Source organism: Harpia harpyja, chromosome 4, assembly GCF_026419915.1.
Source record: "Harpia harpyja isolate bHarHar1 chromosome 4, bHarHar1 primary haplotype, whole genome shotgun sequence".
Classification (NCBI taxonomy): domain Eukaryota; kingdom Metazoa; phylum Chordata; class Aves; order Accipitriformes; family Accipitridae; genus Harpia; species Harpia harpyja.
The window spans coordinates 18,344,404-18,366,270 of record NC_068943.1 but is presented as its reverse complement, the minus strand read 5'-3'; the positions used below and the strand labels follow the sequence as shown (position 1 = coordinate 18,366,270).

Genomic DNA, 21,867 nt, shown 5'->3' with positions numbered 1-21,867 from the left:
ATCAAACATCAGACAGGATATTTTTTTTCTATTCTTGTGTTCTAGTCATTGGGATTCAGAAAAAAACACTTGCAGCTTTCCCATGATGCACACCACCACCCTCCCAGCCCCAAAATATAAAAAGCAATGGCAAAAATCAACTTCAGACCTTGCCCAGCCCTGCATATCCCCCAGCCATGACAGAAAGAAAGAAAGAAAGCTGAAAAGCACTGCTTCTAGACTTTGTCAATAAAACAGAACATTATATAATACACAATAAAATGCTTCATACCTGGAGTTGAAAAAACGAAAAGGGTTAACAGCTGACCTGGCACAGCCCCACATGCTCTCTCTGGAAATTGAACACAGACAATTAGGAATTTTAAGTTACCCCAAACAATTGCAGGGGGCTTAGACAAGCTCGAGGAACACTTACTGCAAAGTAAGCACATAGCCTCAGTGTGGAAGGGACTTTACGATTTTCCCATTCACTTAAAACTCCTTCTTAAACTGAAATTGCTCTGTAGAGGTCCCAATTAATGCTAAGCAAGTCATTAGGAGCTCTGCCATTAATTTGCATGGGAGCAGTGTCAAAGCTTAAGGGCCCAGGTGTCACTTAGTGGTAATTCTGGATCATGGTGGATTGTATTTTCTTATTAAAAAATAATCAGTGACCAAGAGGAAAACATTAACAAGAATCTAGAGCACGCAGACACTGCACAAAGAGGAAATAGAGGCTGGAGCAAACACCCGCTCCCAGAATTCTGCTGCTTAGGTAATATTACTCCATATTATTCCCAACACATCACTGAAAAATCTAGCCTTTAATGCTTTTTACTTAAAACTGAGACACCAGGGAAAATAGATGATCTTCTAGAATATTATTTGGAATATTGAACAACACAAATATACAATATCATAACTGTATAAACTCCTATGTTGGGATTTGGACTACATGGAATGCTCCTTTTCACTGACAAATTCTGATCTACTGCGTGTGCTCAAACAAGAAGCATCATATAGCTGGCTTTTGGAAACAGTTCCACCACGTTAGGAAAAAAAAAAAAAAGAAAAACCTGTGGAAAGCCAAGTCCATGAATAATCCCCTTCAGTCCCTCTCTCTGTGGTTTAGACCTCAACTGTACCATGAAATTAGTCTGAGGCCAACGCCCAAGAAACTAGCAAAAATATTAGAATAACAACATGAATCATAAAAATGTTTTAGCACACTAGCAGTTGAATACATTTGCACTGGAAACATTCTGGATCCTTTATAATGCTCAATTAAAATGGCCAGGCTGACATAGTAATTGTTGAAAGTGAAAAGGAAATTTTCAAAGCAGCTTCTCTTGATTTATATAATTGCACTTTCCATTGGCCCTTGGAAACCTACAAATAATCTATTTTCTCCCAAGATTTTGCACTACATCTTTCAAACCTCTCACATTTCCTTGCTTCAAGTGTACAGTAAATATTGGTTGTCTTTACTGTTTGCTTGATTTTGCCATTTGTTAAATGTTAAATTTCTGATAATGACAGAAATCTGCTATCAAGATGACAAAATGCTGTAAAGAATTTTCAAAGTCTAAGTTACTAGCTCTATCACAGCCTGACACTGTTTTTTTCCACCCTTTTTTTCCATTCTCCATGTAGAGTCTCTTCCTTCTCCAGATACCTGTCCCATGGTATCTCTAGGTACAGATTTTACTTCACAGTTGTGTCAGTACCTAATCAAAGGGCACTGGGACAAAATCTCCCCCACCCCATTATGCCTCAACTGAAATCAATATGCACTGGAAAAACAGCAACTGGAAACCACAACATTGACCGTTCTCTCCCATGTCAATTAATTTATAATCATCTCTGTGTCTTACTGGAAAAATATTTATTCCTACAGTTGATGCAAATAGCAATACATTACCCAGAAGTCATGACTCTACATTTTGTACACTTCTTTTCATAAAGGTCCCTTTTTAACAACTAAGCAATAGGTGAGGATGATAAATATTTGCACGCTGAATTTTTGTCAGTGGGAAATTTAGCAGACAGCTAAAACTCTGGTTAGAACCTACAGTATCCAGGCACTGAAGTGAAAGACACCCAGACATCCTCCAACCAACCTCATAGACACCTAAAACTTGCTATCCTCCTCCCTGTTTGGCCTGAAAGCCAAATGGCTGTGGCCTCCCACTCAGCCTCTGCTCTGATCCAGAAACCATGGGGAGAAATGCCCAACCCTTGCTTCTAGGACTTGAACCTTATCTGTGCTATGAAAATGGCTAAAACACACCTGATGACATGGATTCATCATGAAAGGGATATGTAAGTCACTTCCCAATCCAAAATACAAGTGTAGGAGGAAAAAGAAGAGGTAAAGGATGTTGTAGGACCACTCCTGGATATCTTTTGCATCATAGCCTTGTGTTCCAGAATTGGCAAATGTACGTATCTGGCTTCCTGAGTCAGTGCTCTAACCACTAGGTTTTTACGCCAGATGTGGGTGGCTGCACCACTGCTGCCGCTGATGGTCACATTTTTAAACAGAGTGAAGGCTGGTAGGAAGAAGACAGCATGCTCTGGGTTTTAAACCAGGCAGAAATAGGTAAGCTCAGAACAAAGTACTTGATCTCTTGTTTTTCACAATGGGAAGTTGGGAACATAAGCCTTTTTTTATTTTCCAAACTGTATTTTAATGAACAACTACAAGTCAGAAGCCCAAGCTCCAAAGAGAGCAGAGATGACAACCAAATACCTAGCAGGTAAGTGGAGCCAGCTCTAGGAAGCTGGTTGCTCTGCCCGTTGAACTTGAGAGCATTTAACTCTGTATTGACTATATTGTGGGAGTGTTGAAGCTTTGTGTAGGTGCTCTGAAACACTGCTGGATCCAATCACCTATTTCATAACCTCACAACACCTCCACCAGACCTCCCCCAAAGCAGGCAATCTGCATCTCATCTCAAGTGCCCATGCTGTTATGGTTCATCTTGGTTCTGGGTACCTGCAGTATTTCACACATGTTGTGAGGGTATGAGGACAGTGGTACCTCTATGCCATGCAGTATATTGACAAGGATGTGCCTGTTACAGAACTGCACGTACTTGGTAGTTCCTCTCAAGCAAGAGGAAAAACAGATTTTATTTTGACTATGCCTTAGTAGTAGCTAAGAATCTCAGAAATGATGTGGTGATACAGAGAGCAAGTAGTTTAGAAGTGGAAATATTGAGTGCAAAGGGCATCAACCTGTTCAGCTGACTAAATAATTTTCAGCAAATAATTTATTATACAACATTATCCTGTTACTCTGCTTTCGAAATTTTTATGACTGATATTTTGGTCATTATTCCAGTTCCTCCTGTGAACTTATTCATAAATGGTTTGACTCTTTGGCCCTGATAAGCAACTGATCATAGAAATAGCAATGGCCATCAGTTCTTAAGAGAAACACCATGGTGACTTATATGTGAAGCTATCTGTCTGTCTAACAGCATTGTGTGTCCCTGATTTATCATGCAGTATCCCAACCCTATGTTAAGTATCATATTTTTAATGCAAATAATTGAGGGAGATATTTTGACAAGATTGAGACTCCTGCTGACTTCTAATGAGTACAGAAATGAAAGTATTTCTTTTTGTGCCTGCTGGCAGGTTCTGTTCAGTTCCAGGTTATTTCATTTTTCAGGTTGTGTTTGCAATGCTGGAGATTTCTGCCAACAGCAGATCCTGTAGGGAGGCTTTAGGATGAGCACTTTTTAGGGCAGCCTCTGACCTAAGTACCTGACAGTGTGCTTCACACTGCCTGAGCTTAGCAATACATGCTAGGCAAGAGCGGTTTGGCCATTGCTGCCTCCTCTGACCCACCCTGGTGTCTTCCTTATTTTCTGCCTGCCTCAGTTTTCATACTCCCTTGCACTGCTGCATCCTGTGGCAACTCAGTATATCCCAGAAGGGTAAATAAAGAAAAACGTGACCCAAAACTTCATTCCTGATACATCTTTTGTTTGTCACAGCTATAATGATAAAGGTGCTCGGCTTGACTCTGAAACCTGTGACTATCACTACTTCTGACAAACCTCAGGATTACATGCTACTATCTCAGCCATTGCATTGCTTTACTCCTTGTTTCAGCTTTCAATTCCTTTCATTTTGGCTACAGTAACTTCATATGTGTGGTGGCTTTAAGCTCCAATTATCCTTTTCTTGATGTGTCCAAAACAGTAATACTCATGTCCTCAGTCCTCATACACATGGAGAATGACAGCCCCTTGGTACACGAGCTCAGCACAAAAAACTCCTCCATATCCATCATCCAGGAACTTCCTTTCCCTCCTCTTTATCTCCAGCCTAAAAAGAACTTGCTGTGAGAAATGAGGTTGCAGTGGAGTCACTGCTAGTGAAAGAGGATTGAACTAATAAAGGGGAAAATCTAGCACAATCTTTTCCCATTGTGCAGGAAAAAAGAAAATGGCAGAAAAAAATCTTTTTTTTTTTGATCCCTGTTTTCACATGCTCACTCAATTATGCCTTGCTAAACAGTGTTCCCCTCTTAACAGTGACCTCCTTTGCATGCATTTTACATACTTGTGACCTACACAACTTTGTGTTCTTGCATGCATTGATCTAAACACTCAGGAAACATTTTTCCATAAATCAGTATAAGCACTGCTGTTAAGATTTAATTGTGCTGCATGTTTGTCTGTCACAAAATCACAGGAACTGCCTTATGGAAAAGGAAAGATAAAAACTTATCTGATCTAGATAATGAAAAAAGAAGTAATTTTGGCTCAAGTGACAGCAGAGGACAATACTCTTTCTTATCAGTAAGTCAAGGTACCAGTTCACTAAGGTAGTTTTATTGTGGCTTTTTCTGGCAGTGTTCTGCTATCTAATCCGCACTGATGAGTATTTGCTACAGCTCTGAATTTCTTAATGCACACAGCTCTGCCTCTGCTTTTTGTGGTGATTTAGAAAGAAAAAACAGAAAAAGCTGAATAACGAATCACTGGGGAAACAGCTGCCAAATAGGTGTACAAACTGCTAACTGGGTAGCAGTAATGCATAATGTTATTTATAATTCATTCTTCGGTGTCATGCTCTTCAAGCAATTACACAATGCCTGCCTCCCTATCAATAAAATGCATTTCACATATCTAACCGCTAATGACTCAAGCTTCACTCTGGAGCAACACATTGTAGTGGATTAAGCATGGGACTAGAAGGCAGACATTCCTGATCCCAGCTCATCCTCTGCTTTGCTGCATGGCCTTGAGCAAGTCACTAACCTGCGGGTAATTATAATATTTGAACACACAGGGGACCTGTACAATTTAATTAGTTAATGTTTGCAAAGCACTCCAAAGATAAAAAGTGTTATATGAATTATAATCATACACTATTGTTTTGGGGCATTTTATTCCAAAGCACATTTATGTAAACATGTTTAGTAATGTAAAATCCCAGTAATGGCAAAGTTTGATAACTACTTTGAAATGACTGACACTCCTTAGACTAAAATTTAAATTAATTAACAAATTTCATCTATTTTTGAGAAGACAATCATATGAGACAACTCAATATAGACACTGAACTGAAGGTGGGAAACAAGATCTTTGAAAGTTTGCTTGTGATGGATAAAGGTACTGAAAGAGACATACAGAATGGTATCTATGAATCCATACCTGTTACAAATAACTCTCTTGCTGCACTATGCTGGTCCCCAAAACAGCCTAAGTGTTGATTTACTTTTTTTCTTTTTAGCATCCAGACTTCTGTTACAGTTTTAAGATTAATCATTAGACCCAGTGAAGTTAATGGTAAAACTCCTCTGGACTTTAGCAGAGCCAGGATTCCTTGGTTCTTCCAGCTTATTATGCGCTTAATTTCAACATTTCTCTTAAAAGGAAAATATTACTCCTTGCAATGGTGTGATAAAATATGTATTGAAGAGCAATGCCTAGAACTTCAAAGTGATTCAAAAGAAGAGAACAGACATCCTAATGGCAATTCATCCTTGCTCTAGATTAATCTAGTCAACAGTCACGGTAACTTACTGTTATAGGGGAGATAGGAAAACATAATTTTGTGTAGACTAAGCTAAAAGCACTTTTATTGTCAGATTAGCTTTCTTCAGGGAACAATTTGACAATATCCCTATCTCCTAATACACTGTCATTTCAGTAATACCATCCTTTCAAAGCAGGTGGCAACGTCAATTTCTTTGTAGAAGCTGCTTTTGATTTACTTTTGCCATCCACCTGGCACTTGTTCCTAATGATCATTGGCTGATGGGGAATCTGTTATCCTGGCAAAAGGCTCTGGGACATATACCAGCAAATTTCCACACCAAAAATCCTAAAATCTCTGTGCATGCACAGAATGGCATCCTTTGATTTTACTGCCCAACTGTCAAGTTATTAAACTTTTTTGGGGGTAAAATATCGCATATGCAAAAAAAAAAAAAAAAAAAAAAGAAGAAAAAGAACCTTTTTAGAATAGTATAGGTGCATTTGGATTACTGAAGCCAAAGGCTCACAGTTAGTGCCTAAAGAGCAATTCCCAAAGGTATATAGGGCTGTCAAGCTCTTGCAGTAGTTGTCCTTAGTACAGCTTTAGGCACATTCATTTTTATATACAAACAAAGGATTCTGAGATTTTAAATTCTACTAGAAGAAAGTTTGTAAAGTGCCATATAAATACATTGTAGAAGAAGTCAGTACTTCTTTAGCGAGTCATCTGAACCGCATGAAGGTAGGAAAAATCACACTTATAGTAGTTGCACAGGCCCAAAGTTTAGATGTTCTTCTTCAGTTTCTTCTTGAGCCACAGACTTCCAGCATGGCCTTAGAAAATCACATAGAGGGGGATTCCTCATATATAACTTCAGCAATGTTAAGTTTTATCACTCTCCCTAAGACATTTGTCCAGGCTCCTTTATAACCATTGGGGAAGGCAGGCACCTCCAAAAGGTAGATGATCACAACTGATAAGATTATTGGACCTAGAAGTATGCACATCTCTCCACTGAGGAAATCCAAAATACTGGAGCCTAACTTTTAGACAGATTACATTGTGAGAGATGAGCCTTGCTGCAGGGTTCAGATATGTCCAAACTGGACAGTCCAGTACTGCCCAGAGGTTCCCTAAGCTAGCTGACACACAGCACACCTCTGCCAGCTCAATGGTGCCTTTGGGTCATTAGACAACTTCCGAACCAGCAACACTTTTCACTGCAGATACCTTTTCTTTTCTGCCACAGAATATATATCTGACACTGCTGACAAAAAATAAGACAAAACTAGAACAGAAACATCCCTGAAATAATGACACAGTGGGGGCATCAACCGTAACACAGATGATTGCCTGCCTTACAGGGTTCTACATCACCAGTGTTTTCTGCTTACGTATCTGCATACACAACCTCTCTCTCTATTAATGTTTAATAAGTCAGTTCAGTTTGTAGAGTGACTCTGGAGGAAGCTGAGGAGAAGCTCCACTGCATAAGAGCCTGTGGGGAGGTGGGAAGCCCATGGGCAGTTCTGCTTTCTGAGTGTGGGGTCCAGTTTCCCGCCACGAGCATTGCAGCAACCATGCAATCTTCTTCTCTAAAGCCTTACTGCAATGGAAAAATGCATCCTAGACTTGGGAAATCTTCATGAGAAAAGTAAAATTGAAACTGATGTATTCCCAAGATTTTGCTTTAGACCCATTAGCATTCTCCAGTGAAAAAAAAAGCTTTATTGAGAAATTCCAGACCAGCACTAGTAAGTTCGCCATCTGTAAAATCACCATCCAATTGTGTGCCAGTTTTAAAATGAGCATTTGTTCACAGAGGGCAGATGTACCAGAGGAGAGAGAAGCAAAGTTCACGCAAGTACTGCCAAAACACCCTTGCTTACGTTTCTTGGAGACTCAGGACAAAGTATTTTGTCTGCAAGTAGAAGAAAAAACTGAGGTGAAAGTTCCCTATAATGAATAGCACAATGGTAGTAATGATTGCAGGTGAAGCAGGAAAACAGACAATATCGGTGTAGAAAATGAATGGCTGATGGGAGCACAGCTATAATCCTGAAAAGAGATAAAAATCAACCACAGAAGTTGATTTACATTGAAGAAGAGGAGGGAGAAAAAAAGATCTAAGGAGAAAAATTCAGACTCGAAAAATACATACCAGTTTAAGAGAATACATTGGTAATGTGGCTATGCTGTCTGTCTGCTGTGGAATTTCTTTTTCACTAGCGCAGTATCCAAAACTATCTTCCACAGTATTGCAATAAAAGCCAGCACAATTTAAAAATAAAGATGATCACATCAGCATCAATGTATCAATCACATAATGCAGCCAAAGAGAATGGGGGTAGGGTCAAAGCCCCTAATCTCATTTTCATACAAGCACTCAGTGGCACCCAGCTTCAGCGCAAAGAAGAGTTCACTCTAAAGGTCACCATGGTCACATCCAAATGACAAATCACATTTCTATGAATTAACCACAGCTATAACTACAAGTATTCAGGATTTCCTCTCTGAATTTTCTGTCTCTCCATTACCCCAGAAAAATAAGCGACCATCATCAGTTTATATGCACAGTCCATCTTTTCCTTGACATGATTTGAAAGCAAAACCGATTTCGTCAAAGGGGTTCCCTCTGCCTATAACCCCTAAGGAGAAAAAAGGCTAGAGACAGAAGGAGGAATTTCTGGATCTTTGGATTTTTACCGATACACTGATCAAAAGTTCATGCTAAAAATCACCCTCTGCCTTTCCTGCTTCTGCCCTCAGCCTCTGCAAGTAGGAGATCTTATGTTGTGCATGTTCAGGGAGAGAGAGCTGCATGCTGTAAAATAACATAAAATAAGTGTGCAGGGAAAGAAGGAGATGAATGCCCTGTTCAGGGTTTGCATTACTACGTACCATGGAGATGGCTCCTGAGCCCCGCTGCATCAGGGCTGCCAGGCTGAGGGAACAGCATGTTGCCTCTGAGAGGGGCCCATAAAAAGTTTTACTGGTCTTCTAGGGCCTGACTAATGCCTTCTCCTCCCTTGGCTTCATAAAGATTTCTAGAGTGTATCTGAGATTTGACCCTGAATATATGATGCTATTCTTGTTGTGTAATAAGCATCAGTGGTGTCAGGCGTATAGAGGCAAATCTGCTCTTTGTTAGAGAGCTACATGTCAAAATGAGTTTGTAAAACACGCTACAAAAAGGATGAAATGCTGCTTACAATGCAAAGCCCGCTAAAATCTACATACTGCTGCAATATGTATTATCAGCCAGAGCATATTATCTGAAATTAATAAATTATTCTTAGTCTGTATTATGGTAAGGCATAGCAACTGCCATAAAGCAGCACTGTCACATAAAGAAATTTCACCAAAGTACCCTGCTTGAAATAATGACTTTGTTTATCTATAACTTTACATTATTGATTGGGTTTGCTGAACTGAAGAAGGACTATGAAGTCATTACAAAAGAACTACTGAGAAGTCTGGAAGCTCAGCCAATACAAAGCTAGCAGCAAGAAGGCAATTTCCCTGAGAAAAAATAGTCATACTTGGTTATTTTACAAATATGCAAGCAAATCACATTCTGTTTAAGTAAATAGGAACTAATGCAAAGACGTGGCTTTTAGTGTCTGATTGTCGCAATTCTTACTGGTAAGAATTTTTTTCCTCTGAGAATATAGTGGACCTGAAACAAAGCAGCAACACAGGCAGATGCCTTCCAGTTTTAGAGGACATGAAAAGCAAAGCTTTCATATAGGTATTCCAAACTGTCCTGTGACCCAGCCACATAAGGGTAATTTCCAAGACAACAAGCTTAAAAATGGCTGTTATTAAAACGACGGTTCCTCCCCAAACACTGACTAGTTACTTCCTTCAGCTTGTGGTTAAAACCTTGGCACTGCAGATTTAGATCCAAGGGAAGATGCTGGAGCATTCAGTATCGTCTGGTCACTCCCAGTTTCTGGCACGCTGACTCCCCAGTCAGGCGGCGTGGATTGCCATACCCTCACCTCACACCAGAGATCTGCAGTGCTGACACGTGTGTCCCAGGCAGCTGTCTGCATTGCCTGCAGTCAATGGAGAGGAACAAGCACTCATGGGCTTGAGTCTCTCTCTCTCCCTAAATTAGACAGCTAGAATAGGTCAAAAGAATTACCACCTGGACACGCCAACTGCTCTCCGGCCCACATTCAGGGAGGTGAGATAACTAGCTCGGATGCAGATACCTACATTGCAGATGTCTAACTAGGCAAGACAAATCCTGAACCCCACAGACAGCACAAAGGGAAAGTCAGGAGCCTCACCGAGGCAATCCCCCGCAGCCCCACATATTGTGTGAGGGGCTGCACAGGACCCACCCAAAGCAAGTATCCACCACAGGGTATTTGAAATCCCGTTGCTCCTGAAGAATAGGTGGCAATAGGCAAATATATATACATACATATATATATTTATAATCCTTATGCAGGATAATTTAAAACATGTCTGAAAACCAACCAGAAAAAGGTCAACTGTTGTCTTGCACCTGCCACCACCATCTACAAACTAGTCTTGGTATTTTGTTTAACAAAGACAAGATTGCACAACAGCAATCTGGTACTGAAGGAAAGGATGCTGCCATCTCTTTGGAGGTGCCATGCTGTACTTCCCAGCCAGTATATGCAAAAAGTTATTTTTTGTTGTTAACTGTATAACTATTCACAAGAGTGAGCTTACAAGCTCACATAAGAAAGAACACACTCTGTGGGACAATCTTCTAGACTCTGAGGTCCAGCCTGCCTCACTTAGGCACTGAGTTTAGACCTATGCTTTACTGCCTACTGAAGCAGCCTTTCTATGCATGCTCCTACACTGCCCGGTTATTCAGCAGAACAGTAGATGCCTTTCCACATCCTCAGAGGAAATTCCTGTCTGCTAAGTTTAGATGCTGAAATTGAGCACACAGGATCTCCCTTTGGAAGGCTTCAAAGGCACCTTCCTCTCTCCAACAAGGGTACGTAGAATGCAGGCTTTTATTTTCAGTGGACTGCTTTGCTAAATGTCTAATATTAAGGTACATGTTAGATGCCTAAATTCAGAATAGAGCCTTCCTGTAAGGCACTATGTTATAGACTGAGAAAGAAATGGATTGAGTGAAGTCAGTATAATGTGCTAATGCCTCTTTTCAGTTCTGCAGCTGTATGTGTTGCGTCTGTGACTGAGAATGAAGTAAAGACGATGACAAATTGCAGATCACAGTCAAATTAGGTTTTCCTAATGGGGCTTTTGAAATAAACTAACAGATTACTGTTTAAATAAAACCTGTAACAAGGATGAGTTGATGTTATATTATTAAATTTCTTAATTTAATTCTTAAGCTCCAGAGCCAGCCAAGTAATATTCAACACATTTACCTTCACAAACTGTGGAATGCACTGTGGAAAAGCTAAAAAAGCTTTTCATGGTTTGACCAATTCTCTAAGTGTTCAAGCAATATCAATCACAGAGAACAGTATCTGCCTGCCAGTTATATATTAGAAGTATTTGCTAGTGACCCATGCTTCCTCTTTTCATTAATTAGACAGAACTATTTAGTGCAAAATCATGACAGGTTGTTTTATTTTTCAGGCTTATTATGTGTGCTATAAACGGAGAAAAAAATACTTCGCATTTCAGGGCCTGGTGTTGTAACTAGCGAATTCAAAACATGTGCGAGGACTGTCTATCAAGCAATAGTGTCACTGGTGAAGAAACCTTCCCTTCCTTTATCACCGTCAGAAGGGAACCATACTAATTACAGTGAGAGCAAACACCTTGCCTTGCCCATAAAGACCTCCCTCTCTGCTTAAGGGAATATAGGTTTGAGGATCACAGTCACTGTGCTTGACTAGAAGATGAATTAGCAGACGTCTAGTGCAAACACAAAAAAAGTAGTTCCTCCTCAAACACGGCTTAGAAACATCAGTGCCTTTGGCTATTGATGGCCAGGAAAACAAAGCAAAACATTAAGTACTTTTAGATACCATGTTAAGATGTTTAAAATGCATCTATAATAAATTATATAATAACAATGTCTAATGGCCTTTATTATATCCCTTCCTATTTAATAATGTCCAGCATGCCCATATTTTGAACCTCTCGGATAAAGTAATGTGTTGTTTTGTGGGTCTAGCACAGGCTTCAGTGCCTGGAGGCTCTAGTTCTATTTCCAGCTCTGCTTCAGACCTACAGGGTGACCTTTACGCATAACCTCATTTTCCTCACCTATAAAATGGGGATATTAATACTTATTTACCTCACAGTTGGTTCCCTTCCAGCTGCTACAGTGACTGAGCAAGCTCATGCATCTACAGAATTGCTAATGTTCATGATAAACTGTTCCTTTTTTTTTTCCAAACAAGCAATACAGACATTAAATTAAGAACTTATTTGTCTGTCTACTGAGTACAAGTACACAGGAAAATAACAGCAGTGGAAAAACTGTTCAAAGCCCCTTACTCATTTCCTTTCAATGACACTGTCCTTCAGGACAAATGTAGGTAGTTCCTATTTGACAGCAACTAGAATGAACTTCTTGATGCTGCTGTCAGTCAAGAAAAAATTTCATGGTTTTTGAGTGAAAGTCTAACCTGGTCTCCCTTTAGAGAGGATATAAAAACACTGCAAGCTTTGCAAGTAAATAAAGGGGAGGAAACAATTTCAGTTTGAAACTTTACCTAATAATGGGGGCAGAGAGAAAGAAAGGAAAAGAGAATCAGAGAGAGACGAGAGATACAGCCATCTCTTCCTAAAGGGAACAAAGCTACACAGAAGAGATGCTGGCAGGTGTGCTGGCCCGCAGCTGGTGGGACACCCCTGCGGTGCCACCGAGGGCCGGTGCCTCCAACGGTCCACGGACACCTCGACAACACTCATCTTGCTCTGGGAATGTGATACTTACTCTTGTACTGCTCTGGCTATGGAGAGCGCTGTAGATCCAGTTTCATTAACGCTATCTAAGGTCACATTTGGCAGGTCGTCATCATCACTGTCACTTTTAATTTGTCTGGGAGATAGGCCTCGGGGGTCCATTTGTGCTGGAAAGAGACATATAATGGATTAATATGAGCGTGCTGAAATTAATCTCATCCCAGAACAACATCAGGGCACACAACACATCCACTTGCTCGGGCTGCATGGCACCGCTTGTGCTGAGCTTCCCAAACCAGGTGACGGATTGGCAAAGTCACCTAGCGGTGTTACAGCTAGGCGCAAGCATTTCCAGCGGCATGCAGGCGTGCAAACGCACACAGGCTACACCAATGCATTTGGCGGACCTGAAATAAAACTGCATATATAATATCCGTCAAAAACTCTGTTTACCCTCAAGTTACTTACTCTGCCTGTCTTCAGAAAGTGAGGAGAAAGGGCTACATCTGCCTTGTACAACACAGCACACTCGAGAGTAAATTTTACAGCAAAATTTCAGGAGCAATCTTTGATTCTGAGTGTTCACCATGAGATACCAGGCTGGGACACATGTCACTCCAGTCAACTAAAATTCAGGCATCTGAAAAAAAACAGTTGTCCTGATTTCTGACTCAGTTCAACACTGGTGTCAATCTCTGAAGGAACCTTCCCTCCAAATTACATGTGGCAAAGCCGCTGCACGTAACTTCACCCAGGCAACTAACTTTCAGGTGACTGATGTCAGGTAGGCTTAGCCAGATTTTTTTGAGAAGTCACATAGTCTCAGGTCTTACAAACATCTGAAGATCAGGAATTGCAGGACTGTTTTGTCCACTCACAGCTTAGAGTATCCATGCTGTATGGCAATGGTGCAGGTGCCCAGGCGCTGGCGGCGGGGGGCTGCGGGGCGGCCCCTGTGAGGAGCGGCCGGGGCTGCCCCGTGCCGGACACAGCCGGTTCCAGCCGGCTCCAGCCCGCCCACCCCCGGGCACCGCTCAGCCCCACACACAAGGCCGGGGTGCCCCGGGGAAAACAGGTTTAAAAAAGGGCCCAAAAAAGTCACACGGGCAGAGAGAGGAAGAACGTGTGAGAAACAGCCCTGCAGACACCGAGGGGAGAGGAGAAGGAGGGGAGGAGGTGCTCCGCGGTGGAGCAGAGATTCCCCTGCAGCCCACGGAGAGACCACAGTGGATCGGGCTCTCCCGATGGGAACTGCAGCTCGTGGGGGACCCACGCCGGAGCAGGGGAGAAGCGTGAGGAGGAAGGAGCGGCAGGGAGGAGCTGTTATGGACTGACCCCAACCCCCATTCCCCATCCCTCCCTGCGCTGCTCTGGGAGGGAGACGTAGAGGAGCTGGGAATGAAGGAGTGAAGTTGAGCCTGGGGAAAGGCGTTTGGGGGGTGGTTCTCACCATCCTAATCTACTTTTAATTAGCAATAAATTAAATTAATTTTCCCCACGTTGAGTCCGTTTTGCCTGTGATGGTAATTGGTAAGTGATGTCCCTGTCTGTATCTCGACTCATGAGCTCTCCCACCTTATTTTCTCCCCTTGTCCTGTTGAGGAGAGGGAGTGCAAGAGTGGCTGGTAGGTGTCTGGCAGCCAGCCAAGATCAACCCACCAGGGTTACATTTTGTGCCAAAAAGAGACAAGAAAGGAGAGGAGAGCAGAAAGGTAGGCTACCTGCCTTCCCTCTTATCCTGGCTGCTGCCCTCCAAAAGGAAGAAAGCACAACCCGCATATGGACAGGGGGAGGAAACCCAGAGATGGGCGTGGGGAGGACTATGGGGCACAAGTGTGACCTGGGATAGTCCCGAGAGGACGTGGGGGCTGCTTGTGTCGGGGGACAGACCCAGAGACAAACTTCAGAGGTCATGTAGAGAAAGAGGCATTCCTCCTCACTCACGAAATACCATGTAGGATTAATAGGTGCTGAGAGACACTGAAAGCAGCTGGAGTAAAAAGCAAAGCTGGAGAGATGCCTGACCCTGCAAGGAAGGAGCGGGAAGGAGAAAGACGGGCGAAGAGAGTTGTTTAAAAATGTGTTTACTTTGTTTGGTCAGGTGAAATAAGGCAATCCAAGATTATTTATTTAAAGACCTAACTGCTGCAGTTTCTTAGCTTGTGCTTTCTTGTATTGCAGTGTCAGAGACAGGACACTTCCTGGGTCTTGCAACGTGCTTTTCAAGAAAGGTAGCTGTCTTTCCTACTCAACGCTGGCTAACCACAGCCCTGGACAACAGGTATGACAGGCTCCCTTTAGAGACCATGAACAGTTCAGTGGGCCTACAGCTAGAGAGCAACTCCAAAAGTCACAGTTAAATTTCCCATTCTTCCATGTTTCTTATGTTACCATGTTCACTAACTCTAGAAAAGTGACTGAGTTACACTGAAAAATGGGAGGGCTGTAGAAACTCCAGGAGCTGTGCAGCCATAACAGTAGCGCTGATGGATAACTGGGCTCTTGAAAAGAAAGCACTCCCCAAATGAGTGATGACTCAAGGGAAAGCTGGTCTTAAATTTTAATTTATGTCTTAGCTGTGAACCACCTCTGAGTAAAAGAACAGTGAGTGATTATAACTACCCTTCAGCTGCATTTTTTTTTTTATGTTAAAGAACTTCATAAAAAAAACCCCTATTAAAACATGTTCAGTAAGCTGATGCGACAACCCCTTCTGGAAGCACAGTGCATTTACAGATGCACAGTATGGCTTTCTACTTGCACAGTTCAGGTGCCTCAGCAATACCGGCTACATTTGGACTGCTTATTATTTCTTCATGTATGGTAAAGAAAACACCTTTTACTTATCAAAGCAAAGACTGTTGATAATGAACAATGGCCTGCATGAGACAAATGTAGAGCAACTTAGAAACTGTTCAAAACATTTAATTGTTTCTGACTGTACTTCTTAAAATCACCGCTTACATGTGATGGTATTCAATGTGTACCTGAACATTAGGGATAATCTAGTATTTGATTTAAGAGAAACTGAACCATCTAGTCAGCTGATTTAGCCCCAGACAACTATCTGGAAAGAAGTACTACTTCTGCCTTGTTCCCTAATGTTCCTTCTTAAGAGCAACTTTAAGTATGAGATTATTATTACTTACTTCATTACTTCAGTTTCTCTTAAAGTCAATCTCGTTACAAGAAGTTATATGTTTGTATCTGCCCAATATTTAAATGCTGCTATACACGATGCTTTTCTGAAAGCTCATGTTTGTAAATAAAATTAAAATTGTAACAAAAAACTATGTATGCGATACTTTGTATTAACTGTGGCTTAATCTGACTTGCACTACAGCAAAAGTTTTAAGTAGCTAGCTCAGAAACTTTCTTAACGTTTAAACCTAGGCCTAACTTGAAATCACAAAAGTTGTTACATAATTCAGTCTGTAATACAGTTATTATACACCAATTTTGATCACTTAAGCGTGAATACACCTACATAAAAAGAGACAGTGTAAAAGTATATGAAAAATCTTACATACTTTTGTTCTTTATAAGCCACGTTGTTTCATTATTATTGCAGATTACCAGCTCTTAAGATATTACTGAGACTCCTATGATATTTAGTGTTGGTTTTAGATTACCAGAGGAATGTGCTAGGATGAAAACTCTCAATTACCTTCTTTTTGTTTCTGCTTGGCAAGCTAAATCCTACTCTGTATACTCCTCACATAGCCGCGAAGTTGCCAATGGGGTTGTGCTTTTGCACCTAGGGATCATTTGGCCCACTGGGCATGGTTTGCCCCACCAGACGCCAACGTTTGAGCACATCACGAGGTGCTACAACACATGAGCATGGCGAGAACAAAAGGCGAGGAACAGAAACGTATCAGTGGGCAAATTCAAAGGCGGGCAATTCAAGGACATTTTTTGTTATATTTTTGCAGTGAACCTAACTAAAGATGATAATTAAATTAGAGAATGATCTAGGGATTATTCCCTGATTTTTTAATATTGGCCCACATATACATCCTTTTTTGTCTCCCTCTCCATTTGTGACCTCTTCTCAGCTTGCAGCCTTGGGTGGCTGAGGCACTGGAGAGCCAAGGTGACTAACCAGGAGGCTGAGCTTTGCCGCTGCCAGCTGGTATAAACTGCCCTGTTTTCTCATCAGCATGGCTGCAGCTGCTGCAGGGAAAAACAGACTTTAAAGCTATTCTCCTCCCCCAAATGAGCCATGTGAATAACCAACTGGCTGAAAGCCTAACAGATATCTCCTTCTTACCACTCACTACAGTGTGCAAACTGCAGTGCAGGATTTTTATACATTCAGAGTTCATGACTCCTACTTACGTCAACAGCTTTGACTTTCTCTTGGACATCTAAGAACAACTGTCGAACTGCTGGCACCAAGGTTTATAAATACCAGCGGCAGTTCATAAACACTGAATTAAGAGTAATTACGGGCCTAATGAACATCAAACTGGAAAGAATGAAGAGATGCAGGCAAGAGATAATTTAGCAAATGAGTTGAAAAAGGTGGAGGACAAGTGAGCAATGGAAAGTGACTGGCAAGCAAGGTGGAGAAGAGCCCACAAAACATGCCAGTGCATTTTAACCTCACTTTGTGCTATACCTTGCTCTGATGACCAAGCTTTTCCTTGAACTTAAGACTACCGGTACAGAAGGGACCCAGCTGGGTCACTGAATCAAGTCCTCCTGATCACAGGCAGACACATTTAATTAATAAAGCTCAGGCCGTAAAAATGAGCTGGTTTTCTTGCCCTTGCTACTCCTCTTGAAAGGCAAGATTTGCCTGACAGAGCTATCCGGTGGTTTTGTGAGCTGTGAATGAGGCTAAGGCGAGGCAAGCAAAAAGAAAGAGTCGAGACTGCTTTCGTGGGACAAAGGTGTCATTGAAAGAGTGCACAGGAGCCACAGAAGCAAGCTGTTAGCACTCCATGTTGAAAAGACTGGTGAGCCAGGGGAGTTATTTAAGAACGTCTGCAAGTGCTGAAGGCTGCAAGTGGCCATGTTGCTTTCTATCCCTGTTAGCCTCGAGAAAGAGTGATCCTTTTTGCTAAAGAAAGTACGGAGAATTGTTCTTGATGCATGTACATATATGCAATCACTTCTCAACGTCCCCTTTGCCAAACTGTACCAAAAAGGAGTTTCCCTTTCGGGGATACAAGCAAATTCACTCTCTGCACTTGTTTTAAGGTAAGACATGCAAATGGGTCTCATGTAAGATGCATACCAGCCCGTAATACTCTAGAACTTGGTCTACCATCATCATTAATATTGTATCTGCCAACTGTCAGTTTCCAGTAGGAAAAAATCTGATCTGGATCAGATATAAGCTTGCTTCTATTTCTATCGAACTAAACAGCTTCTTGGCTTTAAAATTTATACTGGCTGGGGGGGCCAGACAATACCTGATCCTATTTCTCAGGACAAAATTGTCCCTTCTACAATGGTGGAACAGATTTAAACTTGCACAGGAACTTTCTAATGAGCACTGATTGAATTTCTTCTTTCTGGCATATGGCTGTGTCATTTTTGACATAGTACAGGATTAGCCATGTCATGGAAGCAAAATCTCCAGGAAGGATCCAGCCTGCTGCCTGCTAAGGGCAGATGAACCCCTTGGGACAGGACACAGCCCCCACCTTCCCAGGGGAATAACCTGAGCACAGGGGCACGCCATCAGGGTATTTTTCTCCTTCTCCACTCCCTGAACTTGTGCTCCTGTCTGCATGGGGGCATCTCTTGGGAAGGGGAGACTGCGGATTTAAATCTCTCCAGGCTGACGAGAGCCCAGCATGCCACCCCTCACTTCTCACACAAGTGCTGGGGTTACTAGGCTGTTGGGTAAATGCTGTCTCCCGTCTGTCATATTCAGGCTCCACCCAACTATATCCTAATCATTTCATTTCTTTCCAGCCATTATTTAGGGATACGCAGCTCAAGTGCTCTGACCTGGTTGGGCAAGGCCAAGCACTGCCAAAAATCCTGCAGTTGGATGCCTGTAGTAGGTGGCCTGAATCTGGGCCCTCTCAGGGGTGAAAAGGGTCATACATTAACATACTGCTATCACCACTTACTCAACCTGATTTTTTTTTATCCAGTCAAATTCCCTGTGAGTGAAAGGGATGAAAACTCATCCCCTCAGTAGGCTCACAAAGACCCACTAGAATTAGTTTCACATCTACACACGATCTTTGATTTAAAGGCAAATCTGAGCCCCTTGGGTTAAAGATGAATTAAATATTTAAGAGCAGGAGAAAACTAAGTAAGCATCAGGAGTTTTGCCTCTCTTTATAGCTAAGCCACGTAGTATTAACTAATGCCGAAATGCCTCATTATGAGATGATCCTTGCTGGTGTGAATGCAGAGAGAGAAAATTTCAGCATCCTGAAATATTGAAGCCTCTGGCTCATTTTATCTTAATACCTCAGTTTTCTGCATTAAATTAACTTCTCTGCTAATAACTTTGTAAACATACATGCATGTAGGCCTGCTGATACACCACAACATAATAAAAACTGAATTACACTTAGTTGCTCTCTTAAAATAATTAAAAATCTATTTCTGCTTTTTGAAAGGATTTCCAAATTCAGAGACCATTTGCTTCTGTTTCACCTATTAAACTTCCCACCCTGCTTTCTCTGAAGGATGCCTACTATTCAACCCACTAATCAAAATGATTGCTCATGATGGGATTTCCAAGTGGCCCTGACATCCACCCACTAGACTTGCCAGCCACAAGCAGGGTTACACAGGTCTGCAGCAGGGAGAGTAACGCCAAGACCTGTGCTAGGTGAGATGTCAGCCTGGACGGTGGGGAGGCCCCTCTGGCCTTGCTGGTTCTGATCCACGCCTGCGTGACGTGTTTGCTCTCGCAAACATAGCCAGAGGTTTTTATTGCAATGGAAGTTTAAATTATGCAGAAATGTGAGGTACCTCAAACAAGCTGAAAAGAGTCATGTTTGCCAAATGTCCTTCTCAGAAACTCCTCTCCAGTTGCTTCCAGTGTATGCTGGCATACAGCAGGTAAAAGAAGATTAGCTGTAAGCAATGGTTGCTTTGCACTTACCTCCCTTTGGAATGGAAAACCAAATACTATCCCACACCCCAAAATTAATAGTTACAAGAATCTCATTAGTACTGGTGTTACACAGGTTGTGTGTCTGCAGAGCATGAAGGACTGAAGTAAAAAAGTGACATTTGCTGCCAAACTCCTATAAGGACAGTATTGGAAAATACAGTTAAGAAAATTTTATGGCACTCATGACCTAGCACAATATGCTATTAATCTGGCAGCGTCAGAAACACTGCAAAAGAAGTAGTCTGAACCTAAAACAATAATCTGCCACTCGCAATGATCCCATGACCCAACAGCACCTAACAGGACGTTTCTATCAGCCCCCATCCTCCCTCGGAGCCCTGGACCTCAGGAGCTGGGCGACAGTGGGAAGGGAGGGAAGAGCCTCTCTCTTCTCCTGCCTTCAGGCACCTGCATTGCAAATACAACCACCCCAACCCTTCCATACAGCCAGCAGAGGGAGATGGGTGCCTTCAGGGTGCTGAGCCCACCTGCCTCCGTGGACTGCACGGAGAATTCAGCAGTGTGAGCCCACTTCCCTCCTCTTGCCGGGTGCTGGGGCACCAGCCCTGGAAGAAGAAAGTGGCTCGGTGCCCCCTTGGCCACTGTGGACCCGTTCCTTGCTGGGAAGAGGAGGGGAGTAGCCTTTGCCACGTGACTCTGTCATGACTTGGTGTTCTGGGAAGGGAGCAAAAGTGTCCAGGGGATCTCAGTAAGTGCCTGAAGATGGGACAACGGCAACAGCACTGCGTGACCTCACTTGCTCCCACTCTCTCCCTGCCTGCCACTATTTGCTTAATGCCAACGAGGTGCTTTGGTCCGTAGCAGCGACGCTGAAGAAAATGATTTTTGGCCTCAGGACCCTAGTGGGCAAATTTGGAAGAGAAGTAATTCACAGGGGGACACGTTAATCACCATTAAAACCAATAATCTGCCAACAGTTATGAATACTGTAGTGTCTAAACCATAACTTTGGTCTGTACTTTTGGCATATGGCATAGTTCGGTACCAGAAATACTCCAAGAAGAAAACTGCTGGCCAACACAGACTTCTTTTGCTCTTTCTTAAACTGCCACTGTTTCATATACCTCTGATAAAAAAATGCCTCTGGGTGGATCAAACGCCAAGTAGAGGGACCGATTCATCTTCATCCTTCTCTGTTACTCTTGGAAAACAGGTTTTACAACTGTGCAAGCCCAGCCTCACACCGTAGCTTGCAATCTGAAGCAACTGAACATCCCCCTTCTTGGCAGTTTTTTTAGAGAACAGGAGCCCAGCATGGATTTCCCCAGCAGGAGAACATCAAAGGAGAACATCAGAGAGACCGCTGCGTGTTTTTAACAGTGGAAGCAACACTTCCAGACGCAGATGTACGGGAGCTATTTGAAATTATGCCCTCACAGATTAAGTGTTATACTCAGGTTTACTTAACATGTTTTAGGAAACCAAATCCTGGCTTTATGGACCTAACAAAATGCACAGGAATGATGGTACTCATGATTTTCTCCTCCTAAGCTGGTCCATACTATATGAAGCACATATATGGCATTTTTCTTCCTATTTAAGGTTCATTATAAGCGCTTTATGCATTGGAAAACGCTCTGAGCGCACCTATCAGATTTTGAATCAAAACAGCTTGGTGTCTGGTCGGGGCAGCAGAATTGGTCGATTTATTTCATAAAACTTTATGTACAAAGCAGCAGTATCCATGAACGTAATTGTCAGAATATAGAGTCTTACAGGGGTAATTTTTATTACAATTTATAGCAAGATTACCCATACTCCACAGTTTTCAGATTTTATTGAGATTTTATGGGACTATATTGCTAGAGCAGTTAACTGCACCCAGCATGGCTATGGTTCACAGAGAATGGGAGTTGGCACTGAATACCAGTGTAACTAATCTACCA

At 42.2% G+C, this 21,867-nt stretch overlaps 1 protein-coding gene across 10 annotated transcripts in view; it reads right to left on the bottom strand.

Moving 5' to 3' along the window:
* KLF12 (KLF transcription factor 12) overlaps positions 1 to 21,867 on the bottom strand; it is a 256,306-nt gene that overhangs the window by 67,866 nt on the left and 166,573 nt on the right. For 8 of the 10 annotated variants that reach the window (XM_052785981.1, XM_052785982.1, XM_052785979.1 and 5 more), the window contains 2 exons: positions 12,896 to 13,031; positions 272 to 331 (listed from right to left, as the gene is read on the bottom strand). In XM_052785981.1, coding sequence (XP_052641941.1) covers positions 272 to 331; positions 12,896 to 13,031 — 196 coding nt within the window. The remainder of the gene's footprint in view (positions 1 to 271; positions 332 to 12,895; positions 13,032 to 21,867) is intronic. The other 2 variants (XM_052785983.1, XM_052785978.1) reach the window with 1 other exon arrangement.